This window comes from Balaenoptera borealis, assembly GCF_965194805.1.
Source record: "Balaenoptera borealis genome assembly, chromosome: 11".
NCBI lineage: Eukaryota > Metazoa > Chordata > Mammalia > Artiodactyla > Balaenopteridae > Balaenoptera > Balaenoptera borealis.
Genome location: NC_138868.1, coordinates 67576906 through 67590107, shown reverse-complemented (window position 1 = coordinate 67590107; position 13202 = coordinate 67576906). Strand labels below are relative to the sequence as shown.

The following is a 13202-nucleotide window of genomic DNA, read 5'->3' as shown; positions in this document are numbered from 1 at the left end:
TAAATAAATAAATAAACAAACAAACAAATAGCCATAACCCCTTCCTAAAAAAATGCACATCTACATTTACTGTATGGAGGTTTCTGAATTAAGTTGGCCCATGTTCACCCCAAATCTGACATACAAGATTTTCAAGCATATGTTTGAAAGAATTTCAATAAAGGTCATTGGTAAGAAATAACAAGCAAAACATTTGTAAGACTAAAATTTGAGATGAGACTATCCACATTCATAATACAGTGAGTGGGAAAGGAGTTGATTTCTTTTTTTTTATTGGGTAGTTGCTGTGTGCGGGCTTTTGTGCGCGGGCTTTCTCTAGTTGCGGCGAGCTGCTCTTCGTTGCGGTGCGCGGGATCTAGGTGCGCAAGATTCAGTAATTGTGGCACGTGGGCTTAGTAGTTGTGGTTCATGGGCTTCGTTGCTCCGCGGCATGTGGGATCTTCTTGGACCCGGGATCGAACCCGTGTCCCTTGTATTGGCAGGAGGATTCTTAACCACTGTGCCACCAGGGAAGCCCAGGGGTTGATTTCTTAACCACACTATGGTTTAATTCCTTAAATTAGGTTCTCCTGTGTTATGACACCATCTACTGGTCAAAACTTTAAAACTTTTTTCCTCAGCTTTAAAACACTGACAAAGTATAGCAGGATTTTTTTGATATAAGTGGATTATGAATCTCCAAAACAAGCAATTTTCTAAGTGTCCTGACTGTGAGAAATAAAGTGAAAAAACATGCAGCTCTAGGTAATGAAAATAAAATGAAAGAGGCAAATCAACCTCAAAATATTTAGGCTCTTCTTGATGCCAGCATAAATCTTTGTCTATAGGAGCACTACTTTTTTTTCTACCCCAGAGAAAATTGAAGTTTACAGGGCTTCTCGTAATTCCCAGATAATAGGAGCCAACTAAATATTTATAGCGTGACTAGAAGTTAATGGAATGTTAATTTTGCATATGTTTACAAGTAACACTTCTATTACACAAAGCCAACAATGCATGCGGGTAAAATTACTTTCCAAGGAGCCTAGTAAATATTCTGTGGTGGGGCATTCCACTTCACTTTTAGCATGATTTAGAGTAGGTCATTACGATATGAGGAAGACAGTACAAGCTCAAGGAGTATTTAAATGTGATTAGCTTTAGGAGTTAATTTGAAAAAATTAAAACATTATATCTTATTATGATGTCCAGTTTCTAGTGAATTTACTTAGCTACTATCACACTCCCAGACAACGAAGATTAAATTATTTCCACAACTGACATTAAGTTGCTTTAAAATTTCAAACAAAACTTAGTTCTCAAGTGACGAAAAAATTTTTATCGTTGATTTTTGAACAAGAATATGTCGCTTCAGACTTTCTGGAAAAAAGTTTGAATATTTTCTGGCTGGATTGACCAGTTATTCTTACATTCTTGTGAATTAAATACTAACTGCTTTATTATTATGAAAATGCATGTTATATCAAATTATCAACTAACCTCTGCCCACTCAGTGGAACCAAGAAGACCAAATTCTTCTGCATCCCAGCTTGCAAACAAAATTGTTCTTCTAGGCCTCCATCCTGAAATATATGTGCATACTTATAAAAGCTGGGAAAATGCATAATATTGCCAAGACATCACCATGCCCAGCAGAGTAACAACAGCAAAAATTCATTGGTTGTTTAGGAAGGGTGAATTATGGCGACAATCTTTACTTAACTTCCTTTTGAAAGATTTTAAAGCTTATCTGTCAATACAAAAAAGCACATCTGTATTGAAAAAGGGGGAAATGCAGACATGGTAAAAATCCTGTGAGATCATAAAATAGTCTTATAGGTTTATAATGATTGCCTATGCTAGGAAGCCATCTGTGGTCTGCAGCTGCCTAGAGTGAAAGAAGAAAATGCTGGATGTGGTCTGTGCTCTGAGACAATAGAACTGAGAGAAAATCCTTTACAACTCTTCCATGCGGTGTTGGCATCACACAAACAATTGTTCAATGTCAGCTGGTTGTGTGATTTCACTCCATTCTCTGCCAGAATTAGTCAACAGAAGCTCCATTCGCAACACTAGTGTCTGCTGCTGCTGAAAAGGACACCCTTCATTAGGACGGTCATATGGCTTGGAGTTATAAACACTGATCTTGAAGTTAAAGAAAGATCTTATTTCAAGCCCTGGTTCTTTCACTTACTAGCAGTATGACCAAGGGAATGTTACTCAAACTTGTTAGGCCTCTTGTTTCTTCACCTGTATACCAGGAAGGGCAGAGAAAAGATAACACTCCTTGATTGTTAGGAGGATTAAATGGAATAATATTTATAAATATAGCACTGAACAAGTGCTCCAGGCATGTAAGTTGTTATTGTTTGAGTACATATTTCATTTGTGCTTAAGGATATATATCCCTCTAGCTGTTGAGTCCAGAGCTTCATTTTTGTTAAGTATATTAATAGCATTATTTAAATCTCCTATTAATTATTATTCCCCATCATTGCAGCCTTTTGGCATACTTTGTAATTGTCATAGTGGTGTTTTGTATTTACCACGGGAATCTTCTGGCAAAATCATGAAACTTTTTGTAATACTATTAAACACAACCTGATTCACAAGCTATGTAAATTCAGGTCTCCATCGTTCTATTTTCTTAAAAAATAAGATAGCTGTGTGGAAAAAAGAATAGAGCACCTTTACATTTGATTTCAAAGAGTGACATCATTGTTTTGTGGACTGGGGGCCAGAAATCTGAATTTTAACCCTAGTTCTCTGATTCTGCCACACACCAGCTACAAAACGTTGGGTAATTACTTGATTCTGGAAACCTCAGTTAACTTATTTGTAAAATGAAGACAGAAATAATTAAACATATCCCTCATCCTATGAGTTCAAAATAGATAACACTGTTTCTCTAAGAAAGTAAGTACCAGGCAAATGTAACATATTTTTACCACATTCATTGTTGCTAAAAAAAATATGTATGCATCACATTTACAGCCCGTAGACACCTTGTTTGCAGGGTCAGTAAACAAAGTAGACCTTCTGTTCTCAGTATGTAATGTTTACTTTAAAAAGTAACCATTTGAACTCAATTTTATTTTGGTTTTCATATGAAGATTCTAAAATGACTGAAGTGACTGTGCTAGTAGTATAATCTTAAATTCTGTGAGAGAAATCAAAGCTGGGGGTGTGAGAGTGCAGATATCAAACTTTTGATGGCATCCTATTAAGCAGGAAGACCAGCATTTTTCTGAATAAGCTTTCATCCCCTCAGTCAGTTGATGTACTTGACCTGAGGCCTGAGGCTGGAAGATCCCAAGGAACTCCTGCTCACATTTCTCAGACCAGGACGCTTTGGCTTATGACCTAAATCTGGTGTCTACTCTCCAGTAAAGAAACCCATCTCCATCTTCTTTGCTGCCAGAGAAACCACTAATAGTATAATTCCTTTATTTCAGATTATAATTTAATATAAAATATAAAAAATATGAACTTTATTATATAAATAAATGAATTATTAAAAATGAATATATAAAAATGAATAAACAATATCATTAACCAACATAAGTAATATAGCTGCTAGTTATTGAAAGCTACGCTCTGCTATTAAGCACTACTAAGTACTCTATGCTACTAAGATGATATAATTTGCATGCAGCCTCTCTGTTGTGTTTCACACAAACCTATGAGGTGGTATTTTTATACTCACTTTACTGAGGACCAAACTGAGATTCAGAAAACATGGTCTTTTTACTTTTTGTTTACATTACCTTCTTTTTTCAGCTTTCCAAAACTCCTGACAATTTCATGAACAACAGCTGCTCCACTCTGAGGGTCAATGCCACCAAATACCCAAGAGTCACGGTGACCTCCAAGAATGACATACCTGTCTAGAAAGCATCATTGCAAAATTACTTGCCATTCCAGGTCAAGAATAGAGGAAAATTGCAAATGACTCAATAGCATCTAAACACAAAGCACTCAGGACTCAAGTTAAGATAGCAAAGGTTCCTGAAGACTTTTGTAAATATATCACTTTGTTCTGAATTTGATGTATGAAGAAAATATGAATGTGATAAGCAAATGTATACTTCAATTAATTACAGTAATTATAAGTATATAAGTAATGATAAGTGAGTATAAAAGTATCCTTATCCATTTCTTTGTATAATTCTCTGTTACTCCTCTCTTACCTATTTACACTATGTTTCCAGTATTTTCAGAGTAAGAGAACACAGTGGCCAAATAACGATTTCTCCACTTCCTACTCCTTCTACTTAGTTTTTAAGGTACAGCTCAAAGATTCTACCTCTCTATGATCTGTTCCTATTTTCTACAGGGAGAGGGAATCGCACCCCTATCCAGCTTTCTGGGCAGTCTTTTCATATTGATAAAGCATTTACCATGGGGCTTCCCTGGTGGCGCAGTGGTTAAGAATCTACCTGCCAATGCAGGGGACATGGGTTCAAGCCCTGGTCCGGGAAGACCCCACATGCCACAGGGCAACTAAGCCCGTGCGCCACAACTGCTGAGCCCGGGAGCCTAGAGCCCGTGCTCCACAACAAGAGAAGCCACTGCAATGAGAAGCCTGCACCCCGCAACAAAGAGTAGCCCCCGCTCGCCTCAACTAGAGAAAAGCCTGCATGCAAAAAAAAGTAAAAGGATTTAAAAAAAGCATTTACCACACTTCAATGTAGGGGTCTTCTTGTCTCTGGTCTGTGTCTTTTTTAAAAATCCCTCCATCCCCAAAGCCTAGCACAGAGCTGGCACAAAATATGTACTCAGTGAGATTCAATAAATAGCCAGTTGTACATTGTTTAGTGCTCATTGGAAGCATATCAATATTCTTTATCCCTGAAAGAAAGTACTGGCTGCTTGTACAAAAGATATTCAGTTTAATTCTGTCTGTTTGGGTAGGAAATATAACCATATAGTTCCTAAGGAATCAAACATAATAAAGTAAGATGATTTTCAAATGTATCATTGAGCAGGTTATCTGAAATCATATGGAAATCACGTGTATATATATTCCACCCATTCCAGTGTAAAAAAAAACCATGTAAAGGATTCATTAACTTCAGGTTACCTTAATTTTCTAAGAGTGTTACTTATCGTTGTAATGAAGATATTTCTCCAGGCAAAATATGTGGTAAAGAAATCCAGAAAGCTCAGATTAAACACCTGTAAACCATCTCTCCCTGCTCTTCCTCCCTTGGTCCTTTAATTGAAGCATGCATAGTTTATCAACAACCTTGGTCATCTGACCAATCTAGTCCCAACATTTACTTTCTTCACAACATGCATCACAATGTAAAGTTACCTCCTATTGATCTATTTTGTGTTTATGTGAGTTCCATTAGGACAAAGAGTTGCTTTGCTTTGTTCACCTTACATTCCCAGAGCTCAGAGCAGTACCTGGCACCGAAGAATTGCCCGATCGATATTTGCTGAGCAAATGATCAATTTACCTGGCTCCACTGCCCCTCTGAGAGTTCCAATCACATTGTAAATTCTTTTCACTTTATTGTTGGAATGGATGTGCATCTTGACTTTTCTAATGCAAAAATAAAGGGCACAGGCTAAAAATACTGGTTAACAGCTTGCCACCCACAATTTTTAAATCTGACATTGTTTTGAATATTTCTAAATGCGCACAGGCAATAACTACATTGACCAATTGTCCAATTGTGAGGATATATGCGTATTCCCCTTTTCAACCTGTTGTTATGTCTCCTGCTGGTAGTAGATTTTACTTTTCAGTCATCCTCTGTAATTGTTTTTTGAAAAAGGTTTCCTCCCCCTAAAGAGAGTTATAATAGAAATAGTCTCTTAACTGGGTAGAGAAGTTTCCAGTAAATCCAGGTCCCACATTGTAGGGCACTTGGAGACTTCCTTTCCAGCTGTAATCCGGTGGTGCTGATCCACCCATTTTTCTGTTGAACACAAAAAATATTATTAGCTGAAGGAAACCTTTGAAGTTATAAGTTACAATGTCCTTGAACTTGTTTTCTTGAGTGCCTGCTCATAATAGCTTCTATGAGTCATGGTAGTACAAAGTGCTTTGCATAGGGATATGCCATTTAACTCTTTTTTTTTTTTTTTTTTTTAGTAGATTAATCTCGTATTACACTGCCTTTTATTTATTTATTTATTTATTTATTTTTGGCTGTGTTGGGTCCTCGTTTCTATGCGAGGGCTTTCTCTAGTTGCGGCGAGCGGGGGCCACTCTTCATCGCGGTGCGCGGGCCTCTCACTATCGCGGCCTCTCTTGTTGCGGAGCACAGGCTCCAGACGCGCAGGCTCAGTAGTTGTGGCACACGGGTTTAGTTGCTCCGCGGCATGTGGGATCTTCCCAGACCAGGGCTCGAACCCGTGTGCCCTGCATTGGCAGGCAGATTCCCAACCACTGCGCCACCAGGGAAGCCCTTAACTCTTAATACACCTCTTATGAGGTGGTTCTGCTATTACTCCCCACTTCAAAGATAAGGAGGGTGAGGCTTAGAGAGATTAGGTAACATGCCCAAAGTCAAGCAGCTGATTAGTGGTACAATCGAGATTCAAACAGTTGGCAAGAATTTGGACTCTGTGTTACCAGTTTCCAACAGTAAACCATGTGAAAAGTGCTCTCAAGAGCATGCTCTGAAGAAACAGCAGATGTCAAACTCTTTGGAATTTCCCATTGTGTTATTTCTCCCACTGATAAATACATTCCCAAACACATGTATGGTCATCCTTTGCAAAGTACTTTTGCACACATCTATTAGGGAGGGAGGAAGGGCGAAGGAAGGGATGTCACTTCAACCAACAGCCCCTCAAAGCTTTATACACTATTTATTTTTTTAATTCAAAAAGGTGGAAAGATTCAGGTGGACCAGCCCATATATACCACTAGCCCTGGTTATCTCTCATCAGGTGATTGAGAAAAATAATATGATAATATCTGTGGAATGGTGAGGTTCTTGCTGTTTCATTTCAGCATATCTTCCTTTACTGTTTAAGAGCATGGACTGATTTATTCTTGATTTGGGCATGAAGACCAAATGTACTTTTGCTACCTAGAAGCAGATAGAAGAAGATAGCTCCAGACAAACTTAAGAGAGTGAAAAACATCAATCTGCCTTTTATGGCTCCATCTCTGGTCCACACACCTGTATGCACCCTATGATTTACAGTGAAACATTTTCTGTAGTTTCCTCCTTTTTTCTGTGCCTGCGCACGGGTACTTATTCCCTGCCTACTCAGTTAAGGTAATGTGAATAGCTCAGCTTGACCTAGAATATATTTTATGTGCAAAACTACATCAATATGATTATCTTCTCATGGAAAACTAAGTATAAATAATATTTTGTTTTAAAATGCTCTATCAGAGAGTAAATATTTACTCTGTTTTTTTCCTATCTCATGAGGGAGTTTGTTTAATAAACATAATTTCATGTAATATACTATATAATTTATTTATCTATATACAATAAAATTTCACATGAAAAGCATCAAGTAAAATGAAGGGGCATTATACATTGTTAAATATCATAATGAATAGTCAAACTAGCAGAATATTATGTATACAAAAAATGGTAGAAGCCAAGTGAAGAATATACATATACTTGATTATACATAAAATATTTTTATAGTAGTATATTGCAGACTAATAACATTGATTGCCTTTGGGATGGAAATGGGTAGGAGGGAAACTTTTTATTGTATACCCCTTTGAACTTTGAACTGTGTAAATGTATTTCCTTTTCAAAATAAAAATATGAAAAACAAAACAAGGTGCAAATTCATCAGGAAGTCAATTACATATTATAAGGAAGGTAATGAAGAGTCCATATTCCCAGAAAATAATAAAATATAAAGCCAAGATTACAGTGCCCCCACAAGGACAAGAAAATATCACACATCTATGGAGAACAGAGATTTTAGTCACTAAATTTCACTGGGATAATTAATCAGGGATATAATTTTCTTTAGGTCCCTCTTTCACTCTATAAATAAAAAATAAATTCTGTGAAAATTAAAAGGTTGAATATTTAAATTTCAAATCATAGAAATTTCAGAAAATATAATATTGGAAATGTCCTTGAAAGGATTTGATAGAGCATAGATGCTCAATAAATATCTATAAACAACACTGAATTTAAAAATCTATATTGTGTAGCATATTAAACTTTATTTGTTCATTTAGCAGAGACTTATTCTCTATAATGCTCAAGGTACTGTATTGTACTCACTAAGGAATACAAATATGTATAAGACATGGTCATTCTACCAAAGAGTTTATAAGTCAGAAAAAGATAGATATAAAACAGAGCATGATATATGATAGATAAAGTTCTGAAGGAGAAAAGAGAGCTTAATTCCCCTTGTAGGATCAGAAATAATTTTCGTGGAAATATGTTAATATAAATGTTTCAGACATTACATGAAATTTCTAAAAATCTTATATTTGTACTTGTATGGAAATATGTATGGAAATATGTTAATATAAATGTTTCAGACATTAAAAAAAAAAAAAAAAAAGAAATAATTTTCGTTCTACAGGAGGTTTCACTTATCTGGATTTTTAAAGAATGAGTAAGATGTGGGCAGGGAAGATGGAGGTAAAGAGCATTCCAGGTACAATGTATGATGTAAACAGGCATGAAGGCTGAAGAGTCAAAGCAAAAGTAAGGTATGGTGATTAATCTGGCTGGGGTATAAGATGATTAGGATACCATAACAGAGAAGCTTGAAAAGTAGTGAGACTTTGCTTCTGAGAACATGCATTTTACCCTATTCATCCTGCTGAGTACAGCTAAATTCCCTGGACTATAAATATATGAAAAATAAACATGAGACTCTGAAAGGTGGAGAAAAGAAAATAAACCAGCTCAGGACCTCAGGGTACAAGAAATGAAAAAGTGGTGAGTTCCTTGGGTTTTCATGTGGGCTCTCATATCTCATACATAGAGCTGAAGAAGCTGGCAAACCAGAAAAGCCAAGTGGCACATATAAAACACGTTGCCCAACAAAAGCCTTGAGTATGAATACATACTTGAATAGTATACATATTCAAGTGCACCTAGGACAATTTTCAGGATAGACCATATATTAGGCTATAAAAAAACTCAATAAATTTAAAAGGCTGAAATCATATCATCTCTTTATTAATCATACAAACCTTTTACTAACCCAACTATAGTATAAAGAATTTAGTAAGCAAGGATTCTTCAATATATGCAAATCAAGCAATGTGATACACCATATTAACAAATTAAAGAATAAACACCATATGATCATCTCAATAGATGCAGAAAAAGCTTTTGACAAAATTCAACACCCATTTATACTAAAAACTCTCCAGAAAGTAGGCATAGAGGGAACCTACCTCAACATAATAAAGGCCATATATGACAAACTCACAGCAAACATCATTCTCAATGGTAAAAAACTGAAAGCATTGTCTCTAAGATCAGGAACAAGACAAGGATGCCCACTCTCGCCACTATTATTCAACATAGTTTTGGAAGTCCTAGCTATGGCAATCAGAGAAGAAAAAGAAATAAAAGGAATACAAATTGGAAAAGAAGAAGTAAAACTGTCACTGTTTGCAGATGACATGATACTATACATAGAAAATCCTAAAGATGCCACCAGAAAACTACTAGAGCTAATCAATGAATTTGGTAAAGTTGCAGGATACAAAATTAATGCACAGAAATCTCTTGCATTCCTATACACTAACAATGAAAGATCAGAAATTAAGGAAACAATCCCATTTACCATTGCATCAAAAATAATAAAATATCTAGGAATAAACCTACCTAAGGAGGCAAACGACCGGTACTCAGAAGACTATACAACACTGATGAAAGAAATCAAAGATGACACAAACAGATGAGAGATATACCATGTTCTTAGATTAGAAGAATATATATTGTGAAAATGACTATACTACCCAAAGCAATCTACAGATTCATTGCAATCAATATCAAATTACCAATGGCATTTTTCAAAGAATTAGAACAAAAAATTTTACAGTTTGTATGAAAACACAAAAGACTCCGAATAGCCAAAGCAATCTTGAGAATGAAAAACAGAGCTGGAGGAATCAGGCTCCCTGACTTCAGACTATACTACAAAGCTACAGTAATCAAGACAGTAAGGTACTGGCTCAAAAACAGAAATATAGATGAATGGAACAGGATAAAAAGCCCAGAGATAAACCCATGTACCTATGGTCATCTAATCTATGACAAAGGAGGCAAGAATACACAATGGAGAAATGACACTCTCTTCAATAAGTGGTGCTGGGAAAACTGGACAGCCACATGTAAGAGAATGAAATTAGAACACTCCTTAACACCATACACAAAAATAAACTCAAAATGAATTAAAGACCTAAATGTAAGACAGGATACTATAAAACTCTCAGAGGAAAACACAGGAAAAACATAAATCACAGTATCCACTTCCTAGAGTAATGAAAATAAAAACAAAAATAAACAAATGGGTCCTAATTGCACTTAAAAGCTTTTGCACAGCAAAGGAAATCATAAACAAGACGAAAAGACAACCCTCAGAATCGGAGAAAATATTTGCAAATGAAGCAACTGACAAAGGATTAATCTCCAAAATATACAAGCAGCTCATGCAGCTCAATATAAAAAACCAAACAACCCAATCCAAAAATGGGCAGAAGACCTAAATAGACATTTCTCCAAAGAAGATATACAGATTGCCAACAAACACATGAAAGGACGCTCAACATCACTAATCATTAGAGAAATGCAAATCAAAACTACAATGAGATATCACCTCACACTGGTCAGAATGGCCATCATCAAAAAGTCTACAAACGATAAATGCTGGAGAGGGTGTGGAGAAAAGGGAACCCTCTTGCACTGTTGCTGGGATTGTAAATTGATACAGCCACTATGGAGAACAGTACGGAGGTTCCTTAAAAAACTAAAAATAGAACTACCATATGACCCAGCAATCCCACTACTAGGCACATACCCTGAGAAAACCATAATTCAAAAAAACACATGCACCCCAATGTTTATTGCAGCACTGTTTACAACCACCAGGACATGGAAGCAACCTAAATGTCTATCATCAGATGAATGGATAAAGAAGATGTGGTACATATATACAATGGAATATTACTCAGCTATAAAAAGGAATGAAAATGGGTCATTTGTAGAGATGTGCATGGACCTAGAGTCTGTCATACAGAGTGAAGTAAGTCAGAAAGAGAAAAACAAATATCATATATTAATGCATATATGTGGAATCCAGAAAAATGGTACCAATGAACCCATTTGCAAGGCAGCAATGGAGAGGCTGACATAGAGAATGGATGGTGGACACATTGGGGGAAGGGGAGGATGGGATGAACTGGGAGATTAGGATTGACATATATACACTACCATGTGTAAAATAGACTGCTAGTGGGAACCTGCTGTACAGCACAGGGAGCTCAGCTCAGTGCTCTGTGATGACCTAGATGGGTGGGATGGGGGGATGGTGGAAGGGAGGTCCAAGAGGGAAGGGATATGGGGATATACATATACATATAGCTGATTCACTTTGCTGTACAGCAGAAACTAACACAACATTGTAAAGTAATTATACTCCAATAAAAAAAAAAAGAGAGAAAGGAAAAAAAGAAGACAGCAGTGTTCTAAGAATAGCCATGTATGGATGCTGACTGCCATCATCATTAATAAATGATTCTGCACTGAAGCTAAAGAATTAATTTGAGAGCGATTTATGATAATGTGTTGCTAGGCAATTAAACTTCTGAGGAAAAAAAATAACAGAAAAAAATTTGGAAAATTTGCAAATATATGAAAATTAAACAATTGACTCTAAATAAGCAATGGCTCATAGAAAAAAATCACAAGAGTAAATAGAAAATACTTTGAGATACATAAAAATGAAGACATAAGACACCAAAAGTTATGAGATGCAGTTAAAACAGTGTTTAGAGGGAAATATATAGCTGTAAACACCTATATTAAAAAACTAGGAAGCTATCAAATCAATAAACTAATCTTCCACCTAAAGAAATTCAACAATGGAAAGCAAGCTAAATTCATATCAAGCATAAGAAAGGCAATAATAAAGACTGGAGCAAAAATAACAAAATAGAAACTAGAAAAAAAAATAAAGAAAAATGAATGAAAGCAAAAGTTGGTTCTTTGAAAAGATCAACAAAATTGACAAATCATTAGCTAGACTGACCAAGAAAAAAAGGGGAGAAGACTGAAAATCAGGAACAAAAGAGGGAATACTACTATTGACTTTACAGAAATAAAAAGGATTATAAGGGAACACTATAAACAATTATATACCAACAAATTAACCTCAATGAAATGAATTCCTGAAAAGATATAAACTACCAAAACTGAAGAAAGAGAAAATGTAAGTAGGCTATAACAAGTAATCAAAACTTCTCAGAAAGAGAAGCCCATATGGCTTCACTGCTGAATGCTACCAATCAATAAAGAATAAACACCAATCCTTCACATGCTCTTTAGAAAAAACAGAAGGAACATTTCTAAAGTTACCCTATGCAACAAACATTACCATGATACCAAAACCAGATAAAGAAATCACAAGGAAACTAAAGATAAATATGAATATTGACACAAAAATCATTAATAAAATACTAGAAAACCAAATTCAATAGCATTTTGAAAGGATTATACACCATGACCAAGTGAGATTTATTCCATGAATGCAAGACTGATACTACATACAAAAATCAAAAAGTGTAATATACCACATTAACAGGCTAAAGAAAAACCACATGATCAGAATAATTGATGCAGAAAATAAACAACCACAGCAACAATAAAACACTGGGGAAAATTCAACATCCATTCATGATGAAAATTATCAGAAAACTAGAAATATTGAAAGAAAATACAAGACAAACCTGAAATATTTTCTGATGTCAGAATGCAAGTGCTTATAAAAGGATTGGAAGACCTGTATTTTTTTTATATTGCTGGTAGGATGTAAAAGGATACAACCGCTATGGAAAAAGTTTGTCAGATTCTTAAAAAAGTAAACATGCTATTATCATATGACCCGGCAATTGCACTCCAGAGAAATGAAAACTTATGTTGACACACAAATCTGCACACGATTATCTGTAGCAGCTTTATTCATAATAGCTACAAACTAGTTGTCCTTCGAATGGTGAAACAAACTGTGATACCAAATACAATGGAACA

At 35.6% G+C, this 13202-nt stretch overlaps 1 protein-coding gene across 5 annotated transcripts in view; it reads right to left on the bottom strand.

The window, feature by feature from the left end:
• The window catches only part of LOC309605105 (glutamate carboxypeptidase 2), a 64315-nt gene that overhangs the window by 16422 nt on the left and 34691 nt on the right, over positions 1-13202 (bottom strand). For 4 of the 5 annotated variants that reach the window (XR_014231231.1, XM_082340453.1, XM_082340454.1 and 1 more), the window contains exons 8-11: positions 5811-5909; positions 5445-5530; positions 3747-3866; positions 1480-1562 (exon numbers count right to left, since the gene is read on the bottom strand). Coding sequence is in view for 4 of the 5 variants with exons in the window: in XM_082340453.1 (XP_082196579.1) it covers positions 1480-1562; positions 3747-3866; positions 5445-5530; positions 5811-5909 (388 nt within the window). In the remaining variant the exon portion in view is untranslated. The remainder of the gene's footprint in view (positions 1-1479; positions 1563-3746; positions 3867-5444; positions 5531-5810; positions 5910-13202) is intronic. The other variant, XM_082340455.1, reaches the window with a different exon arrangement.